Source organism: Colossoma macropomum, unplaced genomic scaffold, assembly GCF_904425465.1.
Source record: "Colossoma macropomum unplaced genomic scaffold, Colossoma_macropomum, whole genome shotgun sequence".
NCBI classification, from domain to species: domain Eukaryota; kingdom Metazoa; phylum Chordata; class Actinopteri; order Characiformes; family Serrasalmidae; genus Colossoma; species Colossoma macropomum.
Genome location: NW_023494799.1, coordinates 25,200,945 through 25,226,299, shown reverse-complemented (window position 1 = coordinate 25,226,299; position 25,355 = coordinate 25,200,945). Strand labels below are relative to the sequence as shown.

General features: G+C 39.8%; 1 protein-coding gene across 4 annotated transcripts in view; it reads right to left on the bottom strand.

The window, feature by feature from the left end:
* Positions 1-25,355, bottom strand: part of furina (furin (paired basic amino acid cleaving enzyme) a) — a 124,861-nt gene that overhangs the window by 31,679 nt on the left and 67,827 nt on the right. For all 4 annotated transcript variants that reach the window (XR_005008104.1, XM_036585912.1, XM_036585914.1 and 1 more), the window contains 4 exons: positions 20,355-20,483; positions 19,804-19,880; positions 8,363-8,451; positions 509-681 (listed from right to left, as the gene is read on the bottom strand). Coding sequence is in view for 3 of the 4 variants with exons in the window: in XM_036585912.1 (XP_036441805.1) it covers positions 509-681; positions 8,363-8,451; positions 19,804-19,880; positions 20,355-20,483 (468 nt within the window). In the remaining variant the exon portion in view is untranslated. The remainder of the gene's footprint in view (positions 1-508; positions 682-8,362; positions 8,452-19,803; positions 19,881-20,354; positions 20,484-25,355) is intronic.

The window sequence follows — 25,355 nt, the reverse complement described above, 5'->3', positions numbered from 1 at the left end:
ATACTTCAGTATTTGCCAGATTAACGTGAACTTCGTCTCATCCCAGTTAAGTCTGTAAAGCATTTTACAGCCCATCCTGTTTGCTGAAATGTTTTCTGTTTTTTTTCTGGCTAATTCCGGTTTGTTTAGTTGGTCACAGTAGAAACAGACTTTGCTTAAGCTGCAAAGCAGTCGTTACTTAGCAACTGGTGCTCAGCAGAATGATAAACTGCGGAAAAAAAAAACGTGCTGTTATCACAAATAACAGCACAGGTAGAATGCTTCTCCGCCAATCAGACTGCGCCGTTGGAACTAACTGTTATAGAAATATATATTAAATATCCTACTTTATAAAATCTCTGGGTGTAATGAGTACTTTACAGCAGTGGGAATGCAAAGCCTATATAAAAAATCTGATGGTTTGTGAACTGATTCAAAATCACTGTATGTAAGAATCAATTATTTTGCCCACCACTATGTAAAATCTACTTGTAGTTCAAAAAGGGCTATTTATAACAAGCAGGCACACCTCAGTCACTCCTCGTAGAAAAGCCTCTTTAGCCAGCTTTGCGGGGCCATCCACAGTCTTGCCATCATCTTCTGGTCCCCAGCTGGCACTGTAGATGTCGATGTGCTGAGGATTTAGGCTGAGAGACTGAGCCTCCACCACATCAGTCACCTCTCCATCCAACATGCGCACTCCTGCAGAAAAACAGCTTCAGTTAGACCAGAGTAGCACAAACAGTCCTCTGCCCTCACAATGATTCAATTAGGATTTGTTCGGAAAAGATTCAGCGCATCAAGAAATCTCAAGTTCCACCATGATTCTACTATTTTGATACCATTCAGAATTATAATAATAATTATATATTCACATTTAGGAACGAAGAAAACTTTTTTTGATGTTATTTGAAAATCGCCTAAAAAAAATTTTAATGTTATCGTCAAAATCAATGGAGAATCACCACCTTCACTGCATTTTTAATGCTGCTGTAAGCCAGTACTGTACTATGATCAATAGTGATGCATTAAGGAGACACTGGGCCAAAAACAAATGACAAAAATCACAAAAAAAAAAGCAGAATTTGGATGTATGTAGAATGTAGGCCACATTATGTGCCACAAAATCCAACATCCCTGTCAACAGAGAATGGTTCATCATCTATTTTCTATCTGTTTACATGCACACTACAAATAATCAGATCCAAACCTAGGCAAATGCACAGAGTACCACTTAGTGTAGATGTTACCATGACAACGAGCATCACATGAGCCCAGTCAGAGTGAGACGAGCAGCAGTGAGCAACGCTTGTGCTTGTGCTTAATTACTTAAAAATAATATCAGACTCAGGAAAACGTATTTCACAAGTACTTATTAAAGAAGGGCGAGAGGAAGATGTCGTGTTCAGAGACACATAAGCTGGACACCCCCGTCCCACTGCCATCTTTTAAAGCTCAAAGCATAAACTTCATCTCCTCTACAGACCAGTTTCTCCTCCCGCATGTTGAATGTTATAAACTTTCGCTATGATGTGAGGCACATGCGCAGAACGTACTTAAACTTTCCGATTGGGAATGTAATCAGATACAGGCATTTACACGGTTATTATTCTTCTATTTACCAGATTATTTACAGGATTAACCACCTCATTCAATCGGTTAGAAATTGGATTCCGAATGGCCTCAGTTGGACTAGTCTATTCCGATTGAGGTGTATACATGGATGTATTCTATTGCGACTGAGCTAGTAGTTGGATTATTAATGGATTATTAGGTTGCATGTAAACATGGCTATTGCTTGTCTAATGTTCCTTAACAAAACAAATACACAGCTGATATTTAAAATTTTGATCTGCTGCTACTCAAAATGTTTGAATGTGTCTGTGCTAACCAGTGCAGGAGTGGAACGACTTTTACAACTTTTTACCTCTTAAACGCATATTCTAACCACAAGTCTCCAGGTCAATACTTTTGCTTTTCATATCCAAACAAATACTGCTGCAGGGATAAGAGAGATGCTCCCAAGTGATAACAGATTGTCATTCTAAAACCCAAAGAAAGAAAGAGCGACCAGAGAAAAGGACAGAATTTCTGAGTAGGATCAGATTCCTCATACATCTCTTGTGTTTTCAGTCACAAAGACATAGCCTAGATCTTCTCTGCTATTGAAACAGCGCAGAATACAGGTCATGGTCATAAACTTTTATGGATAAAGTTGCCACTACAATATGTCCAGTCCTAGGGGGGGAAGACAGGGCGAAACATAAAATCACTTAAACGAGAAAGTACCCCAGGATCCACTGTTGGATGAAACAAGGTTCCAGATGGAGACTTTACTTCAACTTCAAGGGATTAAAATGGCTGCAGTACGTTGAAACAAGACATCAGGAGAGACTGTGCAGAATATAAAGTAAAGGATCTTTAAACTAGAAGAAGTAGAGGAGGAAGAGAACTCCACTCAATCTGGAGTTCATTCGGAGGTGACAGGCAACTGCTTTCCTCAGCACTGCCAGGCGTTCTTTTATAAAGGGAGAACAATGGTGGACTATCGTGACTATCAGTTTCCACTTTCTCTGTACAAAAAGAAGCCTAATACCAGCGGGAAGCTTGAAGAGGAGGCAAAATCCCTCAGTCTGAAAATGTCAATTGTGTTTGAGTTATTGCAACTGATTCAGGATCAAATATGTGACGTGGGCAGAAACTGTATACAGCCTCCTTGATCTGATAGGTGAGTTAAAGCGCCAGAAAGCTGGAAAATCGATGGCGGACATCTTCAAAACAATGTTGCTTGGCCTTTGATGCACAAGCTCTTGAAGTTATAGTTAGTGATAAACAAGCGCCAAGCAACGTATTCAAAATTAGAGAAGTCATCGCTGTGTAGAAAGCGCATTCTAATGCTGAATGCACATTATGCAATTTAAGCCCTGATTTCTCTTTACAGACAATTTTAGGACAAGTAGGAAGAACAGCAAGGAGCAACTGCCAATTAAGTTGTAAGAGGAATCTCTCAGGGGATGAAGAAGAACTACAATCATGCTGAAAGACACTAGGGATCCAAAGGTACAGTGGGCCCATGGTTCGGTATTTATCACGGCTTTTGGGCCACGATAACGGTACAGTCTCATTATCTACATATTAAATGGAAAAAAAAAAACATCATCCTGAACAATGACCTCAAAAAATAATGACCTCAATTTTGCCTACATACAAAAAACATGTCATTCAGATAAATGGCAGCATGACTGAGTATGCCTGGTTTCTGTCTGTACTGCATAAAATCAAGGGAAGAAAAACATTAAAATTAAAAGTGCTTCTGAGCCTCGACAGCCTGTAGGTGCTTTGCCTTCACTATTTTAAATAATTAAAGAGAGCTAGACAGGGTGTCTGTGTCAGTTCATTTTCAATTTCTCCCTGTGAGTTCAGGAATTACTTTGCTGCAGAAATGTGTGTGGGGGGGGGCACTGTAAAGGCCACTGCACACCGGACTCACCATGTCGGGCAGCATAGCATCACGTAGCATATCGCTGCTACAGATCTGCAGCAAGGAGAGCCGATAACAGCCAACTTTAAGTTAATTTGTACTCTATACTGTATATATTGAATGAAATAAAGCGTTCAGCATCACTTATCACGCTTGGTATCTGTTTAACTACCTCTTCACAAACTTGCTGATTTCATGCTGAATATGAGCTAAAATAGTCAGTAAGGTTAGCTGAGGTAACTTACCATTAGCATTTGTCTGTTTACCTAAAAGACTGGCTGCTGGAGACATGAGCACTGCAGCATGTCGACTCGGAGTGCCAGCGCTGGTGTGTGGACCTTCATTGAAAAACAAAGGTTCTGAATTTTGGTGTGCGGTGGCCTTCTCTCTGTCTCAGTAGCACTTGCCACTGTCCCGTTGGAACTGAGGGATCATTTGTTTTTATTTCCCCTTGTCTTTTCCGGCTCATATTTGCATACAGAGTGCAGACAGGCTCCAGGGAAATTCTGATAGGCTGCAGAGATGTTCTGTGGATCTGAATGTACAATGTGCATGTAGTCTGCAGAGCAATAAGCAAATGTTGGAAGCTATAGGAAAATAACAGGCACATTGTAACACCGTGGATCATGTGTGCATATTGAACTGTAGGGGGCGCGTTGAGCAATTCAACAATATACTGTGTTCTACTGCATCCTAAAGACACCATGTTCAGCATGGATCCAGGAATTGCACCCAGGAAGGGAGGCTAGTAGATCCAACAGTAGCTTCAAACTTTGTGTTGCTTACTGTTAAGTTGTTTGAACACTTTAATCTGGCTTTTCATTACAACACTTTCATGCAACTAGTTGCATGCCACATAATTTCACTGCAACTTGACAGTTACCTAAATCAATTCAGACAACACATTCAGTTACTCCACTAGTTAGTCAAACTGGTAGTTTGTACTTTTTGATAAACTGTATTGTTCTCACAATATAAAGTGAACCACATGGTGTTTTGGCAGCATTTTTATAGACAGTGTACAATTTCTAGCTGTCAGAGCTGTTCTTTTTCTATACCTATATATCCGTCTTATCCATCTATGGTTCTTTATTATATATGTGACTTTTAAATCGGTCTCTGCATGCTAAGCCTTTGAAAATTAATGTTTAAATAGCCATCACTCGATGCCTCGCGTATCCTGTCCTAGAAGCACTGCAAGTTCATCCCAAAGATCCCAAAGGAGACTGAGCTCTGTGTAAAATTAGGGGGTGTCAAGAGAGGGGAAAATAAATAATCTAGTAATGTACATCACGGACAGCAGATTAATAAAAAAATAAATAAACAGTGGCACAAGAAGCCATTTAAACAGCTGTTACCATTAGCTGGCAATTTAACACAGCTGGTTACAGAAACATTAACTTTGAGAAACTTTATATGTCGTCATGGCTCAGGAAACTGAAAAAATAAAAAACTACCAAGCTTTCATAAAGACAATCAGGAGGATCTTGTTTTCAACCATCCAATAATCATCGCTATATTTGCTTGTCCATTGTTCTGTCTAAAACCTGTCTGAAACCCTCAGAAACTGTTATGTGATTGTGATATATTATCAGTGTTTTGATTCATGAAACTTTTCATGAAACTTGTTCCATGAAGTAGAGATGCTCACATCTGTTGAGACTGAGTTTTAAGTGAGCTGCAAATTCATGCTCCTTTGTGGGTGAAGTAATCTGAACATAAAGCTTGTTCAGCAGAGTTATTTGGTGAGCCATTTCAGTGTTTAATACCAATGTGTGTTGATCAGCTAACCTGTGATCTGTTCATCCCTTTCCAGTTAGTCTCACACTGACATAAGAAAATAAGGATGTGCTCAGCTCCCTCACAGAGTGTCATTCGGCAGCTAAAATAAAAGCTAAACGAACTCATATTGTGCCATTTTGCAAAAAGGCTTTCTAAATTAAAGCTGTATTTTTAGGCCAAATGTGCAGCCTTTAGCCATATGGGTAAGGATGTAGCCTTATTGTGAGGAAATAGTGATGGTAACGTTGTTGTTCCACATCCCCGTTCTTTATTTTAAAGAACTCATCTTATTGTGCAGTTTACAACGTTCTAATTACAATTCACAGTATCCCATCAGCCCTGGCCTCACAGCTCTGTTGATTTCTATCCTTTGGGTTTCAAATCAGAGACGTGACATGTTTACAATGAATTCAACTTGTAATAATTTTTTCCTGGTTTTATAATAAAAATGTTTTGTTTAAAACAGTACTCAATAATCCTCTAACTCTAAAAAGTCCCAGGAATTCTAAAGTGTTAGTCTAGAGGGTTAATGTAAACTCCTTAAATTACTTTTTGTACCTTAACAAGACAACATATCACAGGCAACAAAATGGTATGTTGAAAGTCGTGTAGGGTCCACAAGGAATAAAGTGGGGATAGACAGTCTGAGCCTGAATATAAATTCCAAATGTCTTCAAGTCCCTCAAGGACATCAAGAAAGCTGGCCTTGGCTCCTTAACAGGAAATGAAAAAGGCATTAGAGATATGCTCAAGGAAAAAAAAAAAAACTGTATAACAGCACAGGACTTCTACCTCATACAAGTCTAACAACTAAATCCTCCTCTGCAGGATTTGTCCAGAGGAAGATTTTGCCTAACACTTGTGTCAGATCTGTTACCAAGCCTTTTCCAACAGTGGATTTTCCTCTTCTCCAAGCCCTTCCAGGCCAATATGTTTGGCTAATGAGTGTTGGCAGTGGAGTAAACTCTCTGTGCTGTATCTAAACTAGAGCATGGCCCACTGCTGCTTCTGAGGCATCCCTTAACAGAAGGCAGATCCGGGCAGGCTTAGCCATCGCTGTGGGTCAGCTTTCCATCGCAGTCCTTCCGTTCTTCCTTGGTTCCTTTCTTCACATTCACCTTCCTTTTCTTCTTCCGACCTTATGGGAATGCCTCTGAAACTTGTTAAGGGAGGTTTTCCCCCTACAGATGCAAGGTGAAGCCACATGCTGGAAGGTTGCTTAGCATCCGCTGCCTCTCAATAGGAAGCTAATTCAAGAAGAAGTGCCGTTACATGGAAATGAGGTCGGGATGGATAATTGAGCAGGAGCTGGGATGTTTCCCAGAGTGCATGAAGAGCATTAAGCTTTTGCCATGCGCATTATGGGTGAGTGAGAAAAGAGAAGTTATGTACAAGCTTCAGAAGGGGGGAAAAAAATTGCTCCATGACCTAAAAACAGATTCAAAGGACGGCCCAAAATATTCCCCGATGGTCTCTGGGGAGAAAATGATTGCCAAAAGTCTCAACTGGGACATTAGAAGAGGATATTACAGGGCAGCAAGAGGGAAAAAATGACAGCAAGCCTTTTTTCAACCAGTAAGGGCAGCATGCTCAGAGAACTCGACATGTGTTTCACAGCCACTCTGCTAATGCACATGAAGCCTTCATACATGACTGTAGTCCTGATTCTACAATGTTACATTAAAATAAACAGTAGTCCATTTAGAGAATGAATGCCCAAAAAAATGACCAAAAGTTGTTTAGTTAGCAACTTAGGACAGGGTTTGCTTTCTGAAAAAAATAAGTCATTGCAAAGGAATCTATAAATACAGGAACTGAGGCAGCCCATGCTGTGTCTGTCTTTAGCTCATCTATTACCTTTAGCCTGATTTTTAGACTCAGATATTAAATAACTGAGAATTACCTTCAGATAATAAACTATTTCCTGCTGATGTGGTTTTCTTTGTGCTCAATGACGCACAAAAACGATACTGGTGGAGTGGTAATAGTACACCATTCTGGGCAATATGAATTACTGTTGAGAGAATATTTTATCTGTACATTTTACAAAACAAACACATTTGCATGATGCGTCTGTTGTTTCACAGTTAAAATGACACCTTATTGATACATTTTTAGAAGCGTTTTTTATTTTTTTATCTCAGCGCTAAAAAAAATATTAATAAATCATTCGTGTGACAACATCTGCAACATGTATAGCACCAGCGCTACCTGCTCAAATAGTTCACATATAGTAGGCTGTATCCAACATGGTTGGACGTGTTGAGTCTTATCTAAACTTTTACATGAATGGAAGATAAATTCAATACTAGTATGAAATTGAAGTGAAAATGTCAAAAGAAATCAGACAGACAAGAAACTTTCCCAGAGTTAGTTTTTCCTTATCCTAAACAGAAAAGATGGACAATGCAAAGGTCAACGTTAAGGGTGGGGCCCAAATGACCTCATTATATAAGAAACACAAACCTGCACTGTCAAATAAATAAAAACTTCAGGTGTTCCTGTGCCCTATTCATCGTGCCTTGCCACACCTAAAGAACTAGGGTTTGGCCAAAACCTGCTTAGGGATCATGTTGCTAAGCTTCAACAATTGAGAAGCAGGATATGGAGGGTAACATTTAACCAGCTTTTCCCTTGCCCTTGCAGTTCCTCAGAGAACACTGAGGATTGGATGTCACCTATCAAGCCTTCAACAATCGAAGGATTTAGCTGGGTTCCAAAGCCCAAAGACAGGAGGCAACACATGGAGGAGTAATGAGATAAAATATGCACTGAATAGGATAAAAGTGTCTCCGCCAATTAAAAGGATTACACATGCTTATGTGCAAATCTTTGGCTCTGAGGATCCAGCTCTGGGGCCTGCGATAATAACTCTCACACTTCTTCTACTGAAGCAGAGCAGAGGCTAACACTAATGACTAGAATGATTTAGACTATAAATTCAGATGCATCCTTACTTTGGAACAGAGATTTGACTCCTAAAATGCTTCTATTTGATCATCGCTCTAAAGTTAATGAGGCACACGGATACGATAACAGCTTGACACGAGGGAAGAAATGAAAGAAGCTGATGGAGCAGGGAGGACCATGTGGTGAAAAAGTTTAAATATGCAGACTCACCTCCAATCTTGGCATTGTAGGCCACCCCGACACCACAGATGTCATTGTTGGCAATGGCAGCTACTTCTCCAGCACATCGCGTCCCATGTCTAACAATGGAGAAAAGAAACAAGAGAAAGTCAAGTCAATGATTAGCGTTCTCACCTTTCCACAAACTTTTAAGGTCCACACAGAAGTGACCCAAATTGCCTTCTGAACGCTGCCCCTTAAGTCCTTAAAGCAGAAGGCAGGTAAGACTGGTTTAATGGTGTCTCACTGAGTATTAAACATTGTCAGCTTCTTCATTTTCTTTGTGTACTGTGGAGGGACAAGCTGGCACAAAGGAGACAAGAAAAAATAAACTCGCTCCGACAGGTATTTGGCTCGCTTTTCGCTTAACTCGAGAAACGAAAAGCCGAGTAAGCGATTCCTGCCCGCAAACATCTAAACATTTCTCTACATCAAGGACGACCTTGAGTTTCTAAGCCTCCGCTGCCCCGATGTGCAGCCAGGAACCGGGGAAAATGAGATGACATGCTACCATCAGACTGGCAAAGTTGCCAAATTAGATTTACGTAGTCAACAGAAAGCTTTTCTCACAGCCTCCTGCTCCTGAGGATTTGAGCCCTTTCATTCCTGACACACCGGCGAGAGGAGGAGAGAAAGAGCCCTTCAGAAAGTACAGGAAATGGAGGAAACAGTGGGTCGTCACATTTCAGTCAGGTTTATTTGTCTGCGATATGGGTCATACATGTACAGTGGATGTACAGTGGTGCAGAAACGTTTTAGAGGAGGATCAAAATGAGATCTTACTAATGAAAAAAAGATTGGCCAGATCAGTACAGTCCACATTTGTGGGGCCTTCACTTCTACTGAGGCACGAGTAGAATTCTCTCTGTGGGTGAAAGGATCTGCTATAGTCATATTACAGTAGCCGTGACAGATTATATTGCTGCAGCTGCATCATAAGCTATCCACCAACAACAAGTAAACACGCTGAGTTGAATGTGGGGGTAAACTAGCTAAACAGACAGGGGTTCAATCATTCTTGAGGAGCAAATTTCCACGCAATTGCATAAAACCAGTGAGATAGGAGCTACTGAGGTCACCGTTCATTTGTATTTGTAAAAAAACTTTGGGGCACTTGGAACACTTCCATCCCAAGCATGATCAAGCCACCAATCTGTAATGTGAGAAAATAACATTATAGTGGTGTCAAATCCACAGGTTATGTGGTCAGCAGCAGCAGTGACTTTCTAGCTGCTTTTTGCTTCTTTAAAAAAAGCAGCTGTAGATCGACATTCTACCATATTAGACAAACTCCACATTGATGAAATCCCTGACACCTCAAAGCAGTCTGCCAGGTCAGCGGACCTAGCAGAATCCTCTGAGCAGCTCAGCTCAGTGAATGCCAATGGTAGAAAGGATTGATAAAACCCCTGGAGATCGCCTCCAGACACCGTTTCGAAGCCAGCACAAAATGTCAGAGGTTAACGTCGCAGACTTATTCACTTCTGCATGAACTCTCATAAGCAACATCATGGGACAAAGCTTACATCAGAAAACAGTTAAAGCTTTGCAAAGTCTCCAAGTAACTTGGTGCAAAGAAAGAAACGACATGGGATGTTTGTGTATGAGGGCAAACAAGACCAGAAAAGTAAAACATCTAAGCACTGTCCTCATCCTTGGGAGATCGCCGGTTTAATCCCCGGTGATGCCACAGCCATCGTGGCTGGGAGTCCAAGACAGCATAATTCACCTCGCTCTATCTGGGTGAACCAGATGTGAGCCAAGGACGGTGCATGTGGAGCAATGGTATTGCGTTGGTGGCAATCTGAAAAGATATGATGGTGCTTCACACGTCTCTGAGGACGCACATGCCAGCCTTCACCCTCCCAGATCAGTAGCAGCATTGGGGGAGACCTAGCTTGCAGCTGGGAATTGGCTTTGACTAAAATGGAAAGAAAAACCTTTTTATTTTTATTTTTTTTTAAAGGAAAGTAATTTGGGGGCAGGGATAACATACTGTAAAAGCATTAAGGAAAGACAGCTAGGGATCTTTTCTTTTTCTACAGTCATTACCTTAATGAGTAACATGTAAAGAAAAGACGGTTGGGGGGAGGAGGGTAAGACTGTGGTGTTTGTTTTGCTGTAATTTCAAAAAATTTTGCTTAAACTGTAAGAAAATCAACAAAAAAGAAAATATGTTTGGTTTGTAATATAATAATAATAATAATAATAATAATAATAATAATATAAACAATTGAGGTGAATAAAAACATTAGCATAAACTGTCACATACATAAGTTTGAACACCCCCTGCTCAAATTCCCAAAAATATTCAAGTCTTCTTAATTTTCTAAATGAAAATAAGTTAGCACATCCTCTAAAAAACAAACTTAAATATGGCATTTTTCTGTCCATTTTATTGCACAATTTCTATTTATTTGCAAACATAAAATATGAAATGTGTCATGACTTTTGCACAGGCCACATCTGAGTTTCCCACTAATTTGTTAAACTCACAGTTAAACAGTTATTTTGCATTAAAAAGAGCAGAAGTGTGTCTGCAGAGGATAATTTATTTTTTACTTAGATAATCAACGAAACTTGATCAGGGCTGTTCAAATTTGACTGTTTTGTTCAGTGCACTCTGTGGTCACATTACATCTGTGTGCATTACGTCAATGGTAATCAATTCTGGTCCTAGAGTCCAGCAGTTTCCTTGTTAAAACACACCTGATTCAACTCATCAGTTAATTATTAGGTGCAGATGGCATGCTAGAGCAGACAAATCGCCAAACACTGCTGGAACAAACCTCTGCTTTTGGCTATTATTTCGGTTTGGTGAATTTAATGAAATTCTCCCTGATGAGACACCTTCTTTAATCTTCTGTACCCCTATGCTACAGTCTGGTAGAATCCTGAATTAGAAATTGTGAGCATGTAGGTGAGTGATATGAGAAGTGCCTTCAAGTTTCTACCAGAAGCTGCACTCAAAACAAGCCAGCAGATGGTTTTGTCACAGCTTTTTTCACTGTAATTGGAATCCACTGAATTGAACCTGTATTTTATGTGATTGGAATATGCTTCAGATGGCTGGCAACAGGCGTCAGCTGATACAACCAGTTGTCACGTTTGGGTAACATTTAGAATAGCTGGCATGTGATACAGTTTTAGATTCATATTACCTTTTCATTTCAAACAAGCAAATCGCATAAAATGAATTCCAAATGAAATGTCCTCACACAAATGTATGGACGTCTATCACACAGTGCACTCTGCAGCACGCACATCAACATGCTGTAACTCTGGCAGCATGAACAACTCCTTCCCCACACTGGCATGTACACGCCAATTAACTGGGCTGTCAAATTATAACACCTATAACTTTTGTACCTATTAAAAATGTCTTTCTGAGAGAGATGTCAGAATATCTCATTATTTCTTCCAGCTTAGTAAAACTGAACTTTGAAAGACTCAACCGCTTCGAGTTTAAAATATTTTACCATATAATGTATCCAAAACTGCCTTAGCACTGCCAGCAGACCAGACGGGACACGGATCAAGATTTATGTCGAGGTGTACGTTGTAACTGCACTCTTAAAAATAAAAGGTGCCAAAAAGGGTTCTTTGGTGCCGTGCCATAGAACAGTGCATTGCAAAACAGTCCTCAAGGCCTTCGCAGACTGTCCAAATTGTTATTCTATACCGATGCTTCAGGAGCTGGGCCCCTCTAGAGGGCCCTGAGGACTGATCTGAGAACCACTGGCAATAGAGAACCACTACTGATTCCCTAAAGTACCTTAAAAGAACCATTTTTGTAAATGAGGTGTGCAAGTGTGAAGATCCTTTTCAAACTGTAGGGTGCATTTATATTCGTAACTCCAACTAAAGCAGAAAGTCGCACGGATAAAAAGTCACAACTGATGGGCAGATTTTATGACACACATTTGGCGATAATAACTGCAATTACGTTCTCACACATGCTGTACACTGGCCCAACTGAGTTTGAGGGTTGTTTTATGTGTCTTGTGATATTCTAAAGCAATCTGCCATGAAAGGTTGTGCATTACGGCATTGTGAGCATGGCTCTGAAAAGGGCTCAACCACATTTTAAAAGCAAAACTATGTGTTCTATAACCAGCCATTCAGCACTCCTGAAGAGATGATAAAACATATTTACACGTCAAAACAGACATTCATATTTTCCATGTGCCAAAAAAGGTCCACAAAGTGGAGACGACTCTTCATTCTGTGTTGGGGTCTGTTTAGACGTCTTTGGTCCATATTATGCTCATATTCTAAACTAACTGCAGAGTTGGCTGTTTTTGGTGCGCACCAGTTTTTTTGTGGCAGTGTTTCCACTTCTCCTAACAAACCGCACTAACACTGCGAATCGCATCAGCTGTTCAATTTAATCGAACCAAACCAGCCGAGTCTGAACACACCCATAAAAGAACCTCCATACACTGTAACGGTTCTATAGCAGTCAAAAGTATTTCCAAGAACTGTACGTCCAAGCCAAGAACTATTTAGGAATCTTTATCCTTAGGAGTGCATTGTTAACACCCTCTACATGTACAACCAACTTCTAAGACTCAACTTGCATGAAAAGTATCTCTGCAGATTTGAAACCCGAAAATATTAGATGTTGAGTATGGAAGTCCAGAGAGGCAATGAGGTAGTTATGATTTTCTGGATTGTTATCCTGAGATAGTGAATTAATTATCTTGTTATCTCGAGATAAAGTTGCTGCCTTGAGATAACGAGATAATTAACGTGTTATCTCAAGATAACAATCTAGAAAATTACAGCAACAGCTCATGGCCTCTCTGGACTTCCACAGTTGAGGCTTCTGAGTAATATTCTGCTAAATACATACAATTTCTGCTGTTTCCCCCTGCTGAAAAATTAGCTCCTTTTCCTTGGAAATTCAATAAATGTAGGGTGGTCCTGACTTGCACAGTACTTTACAACACCCTCTATTGTATAAACACTTCATTAGTTTCTCAGAGTTATGCAGGAGATTATCAAAAGCAATGGCGGCTGTCCTTGACAAAACCCATCACTGACAACACACTTCAATTTGACAGGCACCCCTGCTTTAACAAAACGAGGTACAGCATTGTATTGGCATTAATAGAGTCAGTCCAAGAATTTTTAATCTGACACCGCCTCGCTTGCTCTCACTCACATAAAAAAACAACCAAGCCAGTTCAAAGACAGTTGCAGGCTCCATTTGATAGAGAATAACCTAATAAGTCAATCATGCAGCAGTAACAGTGGGAAAATATTAGAGCCTTTTTGCTTTACTTAAGTGGAGAAAATCCATCACTTCAGAACTCATGACCATCTGCTCTCTAATAGTGCATTGTAAAGAGAACAGACCTAATCCCTGGGCTCTTTATATAACCTCTTACAGGATGCTAACCAGAAGCGGTGTGCCAAACACACAGTCTTTGTCGCCTGTTTTCATGCCTGACAATTTAGTCCATACGCGAATGACAATAGGAACGCTTCAGTCCGTCTCGGGGCGGGGCAACTGTTTACCATTTTAGACCCAACAAATTATAATTCATTGTGAAACTGCAGACTCAGCAGACCAGAATGTTATTTTTCAAGAGGACAAGCAATGTGCATGGTAAAAACCACCACAGCAGTACATTAGCAAAACAAAAATCCTTCGTGGAATAGCAAACAGAGGACAGACGGAATCTTTCCAGCATAAAAAAGCATAAAAGGGCATCATAAATGATGCAGTGGAAATACCCCATGGGGCCTTTATCATTACCAGACACAAAGTCAATGTAAAACTATTATGCTGACTCGTCATACCCAAGAGACATGATCGTTTTGGTCCCATCACTTCATACAAGCAAACTGATTTGACATAGACCCCCTGACATTAACTGCTCTATTTAACAAAACAAACAAATAAAAATCCAAACGGGCTGCAGGCCACATGCCTGTGCCAACTGCGGTAGGTCTAGCTGCATTTTTTCCCATCCAAAACGCAGTCAAGGCAGTGAATCACAATAGACTGCCTGCAGTAGACTGAAAAATTACCCCATGCTACAGCATTCAAACGCCAGGCTCGCAGCCGGAGTAAAGGCAGAGTCGGCAGCTGCAACCCTTGGGAACTGCTGGACGACTGATGCCATGTGAAGAAGCACAAAACGGAGATGATTGACAGCGAAAGACTGAAATTTTCAAAAGGAAACTAAAAAGAGATGGAAAGCGCTGCTGAGCATCATAAAAGCTACTGTGACTACACATTATTTAACTTTTCATGGCGAAAAGCGTCACCAAGTGAATACGGCAATGAAATTTAACATATTCCACAGGAATTAGCCAGCGATTTAAATTTTTGTGCATTTCATTTAGGCTAATACATTCAATGCAGCTGGATTCATGGCCAGCTTAAATTGGATTAGGTGGGTTTCCAGCTGGCTTATCAGCTCCCGGAGGCAATTCATCCAATGCAGCAGCCTCAGCACTGTCAGCAGACCAGGATGGACAAGGATCGAGGTGTATGTCCAGAGGTCTGAACCTTTTGCCCTTACAAATTTTTCACTAGTTTATCAGAGTTATTGAGTTCATCAGTGGTCACTAACCCTGTATCCCTGTAAGTGGATCTGGACCAGTAAAGACTCTACATTAGCTGCAAAGGGTGTATTAGATTTGGGTTGTGAAATCTACAGGAAAGTAGACCTCCAAGACGAGAATCGGTGACGATTTATTCAGACAGTTGCTGCATTACAGTTACAGCGCATGCACGTTAATGTTGGCCAGAGTGAAACGTATCAGCATGTAGAATCTGCGCTTTCTGTTATCATGTTTCCTATTACTGTGTAAAGTATACACGAGGCCTGCTTCACTGTTGTATACACTGTTCTTTTTTCCGAGTGAGCTGTTCATGTGGTTTCTTGTTCACTTTTCTGTGTATATTGTGGATAGTCAGTGCTTGAAGCAGGGGTGTCCAATCTTAGGGCCAGTGTAGGTGCAAGTTTTGATCCCAACAAAGCAGGAGCTCACATGTTCAGCTGTTTGAAAAATCAGAATCAGGTGTGTTCCTGCTTATTTGCAACGAAAACCTGCACTTTGCTGATAAAACTGGACACCACCGACTTAAAGAGACACTGAACTGCATGTTTCACTAAAAAGAGAACATAATTAGTATTTTACGTATTGGAAAAAATAATAAATATAAAATGTCTCATAACATTTGCACAGGTCACATTTTAGGTTTTATTTTGTTGAATTCAGCAAATAAACTAATTGGGCATTAAATGTGCAGAAGTGTGTTCTCTGTAGAGCATGTGCACTTATTTTTAATTCAGCAAAAACCAAGTAAATATGTAATTTGCCCAGAGGCAGCCAAACTTTTGCCTGAGACTAGTTTTCAATCTTGTTTTATGAAATGTGGCACCACTGGGGCTGTTCCAGATTATCAAAGCTCAGACAAATTAGTATCGTGATATATACAGCGTAAGGTGAAAATGACTTAAAATATCGTGGTGTTACATTTTTGTCATATTGCCAATTCTGATTCCACATCTCTAATCTCTGACTGGAAAGAAACAAATTTCCCACCTCTAATTTCATTTTGAGAAGTCAATCACTACATTTCACCTGCAAATACTGCTAAGCAAAAACACACTTCTCTAAATCCTTCACTTACAGGCAAATATCTGAATGTAAAAGCATCTATCAAAACCCAATTTGGCAGCAATAGCTTCTATGGCAGACAGTTACATAAATGAATGCAGAGGCAGCCTCTCAGCTGACAAACAAAGTTCTGTTCTGTGATTTCAAATCTGCCAGAAGGACCAAAACACATTTATACTCATACTGGAACTCCAGTGACAGCCAAAAGGGCTTTTCTTTTGATTGTGCTGCCATAATGTTGCCTAGGAAGAGACATGTAGGCTGATGATTTATCACAAATATTTAACCATATGCAGCAAGAGCACAGAACGTTAGAGCTGTGCCAAATAGTCTTCCTACCACAATGAGGAGAGCATTCCAGAGAGGAGAAAAGGCAGTTTATTTTTTTCACACCCAGGAAAAAGACTTTTGCACATTATTAAGTAACTATATGAAAGCAGCATTCTCTCAAGGGAGATGGATATCACGCTGTTATTGTTCCACTTAGCTCCACTAACCTCATCTGAGCCGTATTTCTTCAGAAGCAGCACACTGAGTAACTGGCCCACTTCTATCTTAAACTATCTGAAAAATTCAAGCGTTTAATACATTATTTACTCTTTCCTGCACACAATACAGGGAGCCTGTGCACACACAAACAGATTCCATGCTCTGGATTTCTCCGAAACTCCAGATTGGAGACAGAGAGAGCAGTGAAGAGGCTTGGAAGCAAATATGATATTACCTTAAGTAAACATGCGGGCTTGGACAAACTCCCTGCCGAGGTGAAATGGGGGTGTATGTGGGAGTTGCCCTTCGGCTGCTGATTTGGGGCCAGTTTTGTGGTTTCACAGAGAGAATTTAAAGTTTACGGTTTGCGGAGGGGGAAACGGTCCTAGATCAGCTCTAAACTGCATGGACTGAGATGCAGATGAAGAAAGAGAGCTTTATGGAGGTGAACAGAGATGGGCTTTCTCATAGGGAGCAGGCAGAGGCTCAAATGCTGCACAGTCTGCCTACGGGGCACTTCACCACCGAGGCCAGAGGGAGCTGGGCCAGCTAGCTAAGGACGGCCTACAGGATCAGCAGGCTTAAGATCCAATAATCTCTAACCTGATTATTCATGCCTTAACATTCAAAGCTAAAATGATCAACTGTAATGTGAATTTTCAATTTATTTTTTATTTTAGCAAGCGTGGAAGCACTCAGTGATACTCACAGGGTATCTTTGAGCCTTGTGAACAAGTTTAACTTTTAGAAGTCATCTACTGTAATGCCCTGTTACATTTAACGGTGTTGCTGCAATAACAGCCCCATAACTCAGTTCATAACTCAGAAGTTCATTTATTATTTTATGCAAACCGAAGGAAAACACTAGTAGTTCCATACAAGACCATAAGAGAACTTTTAAACATGTTGGATGATATATGCTACATTTATACCACATTCATTATACATAACGACAGCAAGCAAGCAAGCAAAGTTTATTTATATAGAGCTTTGTACAACAGGTGTTGTCACAAAGCAGCTTTACAAAGAAATCAAGACAGCTCAAAGACAGCTACAGACTTTAACTTTAGATAGAGTTTTACAATTCAATAGGCGAATAGTGACATCTTGCTATATCAGCACCGATCAGCATTCAAATGGTGCAGTATGAAAAGCGTACACAGGTTAAAGACATTTGAGATACTGTTTAAAAGCATTATTTGACAAATGAAAGCAAATTTAAACTTAATTTAGGAAACCTTACTTTTTATAGGATATTATTTATTATTTATTTGCGCTCTAATAATGGCTACTATTGTCACTACATGGTAACCGGTGCTATTCTTTAAGGTTTTATTCTTTATCCTCAGGCTGCTATCGGGTTTACATCAAAATTTCAGGCCTGATTAAAGCTCTACTACAAGCACAAATTTTACTGAACTCTGCTGTTGTGTTTTTTTTTGTTTTTTTTTTCACCTGCACTGGCTAGCATCGCATTGAGTGAAGGGGAGAAGGGGGCCATCCTACCCACCCAAAGAGAGCGAGGCCAACTGTGCTCTCTTGGACTCCCGGCCACAGATGGCTGTAGCATCACCAGGGATCAAACGTGCGACCTCCTAATGATGTTCTTTTAATTGACAAAGACTAAGCTTTAACTTTTATGCCATCACTGTTTGCTCCCACATCCACTTCATAGTTAGGAACTGTCTCAAATTCACCAGAAGAAAGGATCGCTATTAATATTATTAATACTATCTTTGTAAGAATATCTGCTGACCAGTAAATAATACTACTACCACTAATAATAATAATAATAATAATAATAATAATAATAATAACAACAACAATAACAATAACAACAAAAAGGTAATTTTAAGTTACTAATTCTGAAGCGAACACAGTGAAAGTTCAAGCTTAATCTCTGTCAAAAGATATAGCAAAAATACAATGACAAAACAGGCTAAACAAGTATCTTTTCCCCCACATTCAAACATTAATAAACTTACAAACACAAAAGTAGGATCAACTGAAAGTTTGCATGTTCACCACAATTTCCTTGCTTATTTCAACAAACTACAGACGATTAACATTAAAAATGTGAGCAGTGGGTTATGGCGAACACAGCATGGGGGATCTGGGAGGGCTAAAATACTTTTAAGAGTCTAGTTCTCAAGCACACAAAGTTCATGTTTCTACTTATCAAAATCATCCAATTTGCATGCCACACTAACTGTGGCATGCCCGAATCCCTGCACTGTGGGGTACACTGGACTGGCTCAAAGATAGTCCCGCTCCAAACTACAAAGCTCTGCCATTCAGCACAGGACCTTTGATTTCGACCCGCTTGTAACTATAAGCTTTTCTGCCTGTCATCACTAATCATGGTTCGCCTCAAGATAAAAACAGCGCTTTGGCTAGTATCCCAAAAACCAGACAGATTGAGGAAAAAATCCCAACAAGTCGATGTAAGCACATGGAGTTTGGCAGCAGAATTAACAAACAGTTTGTCCATAAGCTTTTTAAAATAAATAAATAAATAAATAAATAAATTAATAAAAACTCGTTGTTCCTGATAGACTTAATTCAATCACTTGGGTCTGAGGGATGACGGATGGGTGGAACAGCTTTGCTGGTAAACAGCTCTTTAATACAATCTGCTCCAACACTAAAGTTGCTTTCTTCACAAATTTACTTTAATCTCAGTCGATTTACCCGCTTTTGGGTGTGGGCGGATCATGTCAGTCGCTAATGCAGCTCAGGGAGCAAAACTAACAACAATCAAGCCCAGACAAAATAACCTCTCACCCACAAAACAAGCACGGAATACAAAACAAGTTCATTTGAGGGTGCATACTGGGGAACACCATCTTAATTCTGGACAATTTGGTTATATTTGGGTTAAATGCTAAAACTGAATCATATTCAAAGCATAAATTTAGTGTGGTGAGTTCATACCTACTGTAGGCCTCTGTAATAAATTATATTTAAAAGAGTTATTTTTGGTGCTCAGTTTGGAGATATGGTGGTCCTATATTTATTGTTTTCAGGTTAAAACCTACAGAAAAGCTGTTCTAAGTGAAAAACACACTGTAACAAACTGCAAAATACTGCACAACTAATTATTGCTGGTCAGGTAGCCATCAAAAGTGTAATAGTCACTGTCAGGCATAAAGAACCAAGAAATTACTTGCACAGTAAGTTAACAAGTATCAAAATATGTACAGTATGTTTTTCAGGCTAAAGAAAATGTGTCTCCTGCTTGATATGGTGAAGCTATTCTATGTGAAATAATAACAAGCTTATAGTATCATCTGCAAACTTACCTGTTATCATTAAGCTGGGTGTATCGGGGCTGAGGGTCTGGGTCCCCATCATTCACGTCATAGCTGGCATCAGGATCCTGGAAATAAGAACAGAAAAAAACATGTCCCTTTGGATTCAGGGTGAGTAATTTGACTGTGTTCTCATAATAAATTATGTCCCTTTAAGTAGGGAAGCATTTCTTAAGTAGGGAAGCACTCATATATATATCATCAAATACTGATTAAATCTCAAATCCTGACAAAGCCAGGAATTCAAGAGAGCATAACTGGTGCAATTAAACTAGATGAAGTGATGAGCAGTGAAACACTGAATGAAGAAGAAAAAAAAATAAATAAATCACCATATTCAGGTTTTGATAGCATTTTTTAATGCAGCACTGCTGTTTTACTGGTACATTATATCTGTTCCAACTTATAAAAATCTAAATATCATATGTAATATGTATCATGTATGGTGACCATGATATTGTGAGAATATCTTATGACACTACACCCATACTCTGGATCTTCAATTAAAATGGAGGAAAAGTAGATTTTCCTTTCAAACTCACATAGTTATGCTCCAGGTCTGGATGGTTCTTTTCAATTCCATCATCCAATATGGACACCACCACGCCCTGTCCGGTAACACCTTGCTTCCAGGCCTCCTTCACATTGAGGTCACGATGGTTGCTATTGTACTGAAAAGAGAACAAGAGAAATGCATACACTCAATACAGTGAACACATAGCAATACTTTCTCTATACATGTATATTCAAAAAGTGCAACTGTGACTGACTAGGAGTTCATTTACAGACATATGATATGATAACATAAGAAAATCACACACAACTAAAAGCTTTACATTTTATACTGGGCTAAAGAACAATGTGTATGTATTTTTAAAGAAGTGTTTAAGAACAGTGTTGATAGTTAATAAAACCAGCACTAAACATGGTTTAGACAGTTACGTCCATAAGAAAGCCAAAACAGATCTGCTTTCAATTACTATAGTGTGAAGTATGCTAAGTTTGCTCATGTCTGAAACCATCCAGAAGGGGGAGCTCCTGCTGGTTTTCTTGTAATAAAATGACAAACAAAACTGCACGCTTAAGCCTCTATTTAGGGATACAACACCATATTGCAATAAAAGTACTCCAAACTAATATTTCAGCAAAGAGAAAAACTGCAGGGCAAATTAAATTTGTTCCATATATTTGACTTTTTAGACTGAGAAGTGACCAAATCTGATTCGTACGGTCAGACTGCAGTCGCATTTGCTGGAATATCCACATTCGATGCGGCAGTAACAACGCACGCATGCATACACTGACTAGGTAGAGGAAAGACTTAGCAGATGATAACTAGCCAATAGAGCAATCATGCTATATTTCACAGTAGTGTTTTACTTCTTATTAACTACAGCACAAAGATGTGACATGAGTGTAGGCTGGCCTTGTTCAAAGACTGCTAATAAGCTATGGGAGCTAGAAGTGATTTGAAACACATGAAATCTGATCTGAGCAGTCATCCAGATATGATGTGAATCAGATTCGAAACCAGCTTCAAAAGGTGGCTGGAATCTGGGTGTAAAAAGCTAGATTTCATAGGGCTTTTGGATGTTTCGGACTGTGGAAAATCTTGCTCAAAATCTGATATGCTGAAAAATCTGACTTGAGCTGCCTGACTGCACAAGTCAATAGGTTTTCTCTGTTTGGACCCAGAAATTCTTTGATTAAAGCCTACTGCGACAGATGCAAGAAGACTAGAGCTAGATGCTGCTCTGTGCTGCCACTATATCACACTGCTGAGTCAGTGATCAAATCCTCACTGGACTGGATGTGAATTCACTGCTTCTTTACATAAAAAGATTAAGGAAACAGACTGAGAATTTTATTTTAACCAAAATGTGAGCACATATAAAAAACAAGCTGAACACTAGGAACAAACGGTAGTCTGCCAGTTACATCCTAAAGTCTGCATTGCATCCAAGCCGGGCAGCACGATTTTGGTATTTAATGATTGCAGAGACACCAAGGCCCTGTTCACATTTTGTATTAACAAGACTTACCACAATCATGATATTGTGGCAGACCATTAACTGCCACGTAAAAAATTGCCATTAATATTTTAGTCGTCCTTTTTAGAAATTGTATGAAAATACAAGCCAAAAATGGAAAAAAATAGCTGACTAGCTATCCTTGCTGCTCATACTTAGTGGCTTACAAACTATGCCAGATAGAGCTCAAATGAACAAATCATTTCTCACCGCTGCTGTCTGAGTGTTGTAGCACTAATCAGATGTTAGAACTTTTTTGTTGCTCTCATAAGACTCATACGTCTTTCAGTAAATGTGTTTTCTGAGTTCTTTTATTTATATGAATTTGCTTCAACCAAATAACAGATAAAAAAAAAACACCACATCAGCCTCTCGCTTTGTTTGTTATTAGATAAAAATGTCACACAAAATCTTTGTGTAAATGTTAGTTTGCACGGATCACAACCTGCAAACAAAAGGGAAAAGAAAATAAAAAATAAATAGACAAATAAAGGGCTATGATGACGCAGTTGATTTAATGCGGTCCTGCAACACAGTCAAGGACACATCAAGACACTTCAGCGTTCGCACTAACATGTCATTGGTCATACGTATTCCTAAGCATCTTTAAAGGTGGTTTGAGTGAATAGATCACAATTCGCCTCCGAGACGCACTGTACCCATTTCACACCTTCACTCAGCGCTGTCCATTTATGATCAGATTCCCCAGGATCCATATTAATGTCTGGTGCAAATGTTGCCCAAGAATATAAACAAGGCACCACAGAATATACGTACGATGAAACACTAAATGCACTTGTATTATTTGGTTCAGAAGAAGCGCTTTTCCACCAGTGAGTAGAAGAAAATGACAAAGAAACAGGCTGCACAATATGGACAATCCAGTAGAAAAGAGAATGAGAGCAATGTATCACATACTCAAAAAAGAGAAAAGAAAGAGAAGTATTCCACAGAATATAATTAAAACAGAATATACTTAGGATGAAGCACTTACTGCACTCTCATTTAGATGACTATCTTCCTGAGAAGACAATATGCCCACGTATGCTAATGCATAGGCAGAGATTCACCACTTTCCTATCATTAACAAAAGCGCACTTTTAACACACCCAGATTCCAATTTAAGATAAAGCCCTCCATACTAAGCCTGCCTTCATTCTATAGTAACTCTCTAGAGATTCTGCAGTACAAACTAACCAGGATTTCCAGGCATGAGCAGTTTCAGAGAACTGCTTCATAGCATTTCACAATGAATCTACACTTGAGGGGCTTCGAGCTGCAGCCCTCATTCCGTCACAGGCCAGGGACCTTGAGTTGACCTCCAGTTGGACGGAAACGGCCGCCTGTCTGCCTACCCGCCCTCCGCAGGACTGCGGGGAACTGACCTCAGTACCCTTCCCTCTGCCTCAGCACCGGTGCTGCAGCTCACATGGCGGGCTGGGCTTATTTAAGCAGAAAATTGAATTTATTTCGCAGTGTGGCTCCTCTCTTTCTCCTTTACCTTCATCGTGTCAGTGAACCTCCCCTGGAGGGTGGGGCTGGGGGGTTGGTAGGGGTATGAAGGGGAAAAACAGCAACTGAACGGGTTAGCTTGGGTTCAACCATCCAAGACCTCCTCTCTAAGTGCTGATTCCAACTGAATGGGTAGCACTTAGGTGAACTGAGAGGACAGTAAAGGAATTGCATCTAATTCTGATGACAAATTGCAGGTGCTGACCTTTAGTCAGTTTCTTTCACCGCTGTTAAAATGTTGATGTTTCTCGGTCATTTGGCATGATGGCATCTTAGATGGTCGAAGAACAGTGGTAAGGCAATCACAGCAGAAAAAGAGGTTCTCTGGTAATATGTGCAGAACAGATGGGAAAGTATCAGGTCCGCAAAACATATCATATCATATTGTGATTGTTGCACTACATACTGTGATTGCAACCAATTATTTCATCACTGTTTTGACCAGAACTACTTATTTGCTGTTTCATCCAGTCACAAAAACATCTAAAAAATTCCACATTATTAAGAACACTGAATTGTACAGCTGGGACAATGAAAGTAATGACAAAAACAACTGTTGGAAAAAAGACCAATACTGTATTACAGGTCTGGGCGATAGAGCTATGTAGTCAGATATAGTCGATTGACAAGTGACTCAATGACAACGCTTAAAAGGTGATAACTGTCGTGTCTGGAAACTGACAGAGAACTAGAGAGGACTAATCTGTATTTAAACAGCCTGCTAAATATGTTAAGAAATTGTGGTTCACATTCCTCCATGAAGAGTTCATCACAGTAGCTTTTTCTGTTTATTGGTGTGCTATCCAACTACCTCGACTAGTTTGTTTGAGTTCCTTGTTTGTTGGCCTGTAACCAGTTCAGTTTCACAGAAATCACTTCAGTTTAAGGCATCTTATGTCAATACAATGTCATTTACTTCATAAACACCTAATAAGATCTTGTGATTACTGATATAAGCTTTTTAAAACACATTATGCCTGCACACCTAGGTAGCCTTTAAAAAAAGTCACAGAAAAAAGTTAGGCCAGGGGTTAGCAACATGTGGCTCTGGAGCCGCATGCCGCTTTTTTACCGCCCTGCTGAATCTCCACAGCAGAATTAGGCTTTAAATAATATAAAATAATCCTCCTTTGCAGTAAAATAAAGCTCTGCTGATCATTCTAACAGTTTTAACACTAAATGATCTTAAACTCTGCAGTTGTATGTATAACTGCTAATTCAGCAACCTTTAACCCTGAATATAGTGCTCAGACTGCTGGTCACCATAGCAATGCAGACAACAATCTCATCTAGCTAGTAGCTAACGAAAAGGCAAAGAGAAAGATTTAAGACGAACAACGATCATTTGGAGGCGAACTGACTTATTTGCATTTATAATCACTCCAGCTGGTTTCCTAATCTGCAGCAAGAAACTGTCAAACACTAAAAAGTTAAGAAGCTGCAGTCAGTTTCTCGTTCACCAGCTTGTTCTAATTTGTCCGTTCCACCTTAACTGGTGCAGCAGTTACATTCTGGCACCTCAGGCACCATTTAAGGTGGAACAGGGAAATTCTAACAAGAAGGTGGTTAATGAGAAGTTGACTTCAGCCGCATAAAAAGCTGAACGTTGAGAAATTTTACAAGTAACTGTTCTACTTTTGAGGAAAAGTTTTCCTGCCGGGGATGCGAGAAAAGCGGCTATAGCTGAGCTAAAGCTTAAAGCAGAGCAAAGTGAGCGTGTTTTCGTTTATATTATGTTTCTTAGCCTATACTAGTAAATCAGCACTTACTAAGACATATTTACAACCAAGATGGTAAAATGGACACAAAATGCTGTGGCTCCCAAGGAGGTTACATTTTTATTGAAAGGACAAACTGGCTCTTCTTAACATTTGGGTTGCCGCCCTCTGAGTTAGGCGATGCACTGCAGCACAGAGTAGCACTGCACTATTGATGTGAGCAGACTTTCAAGCCCTCAAATCACAACCCAGGCCCACTGTACCTAATGAGACAAAACCATCT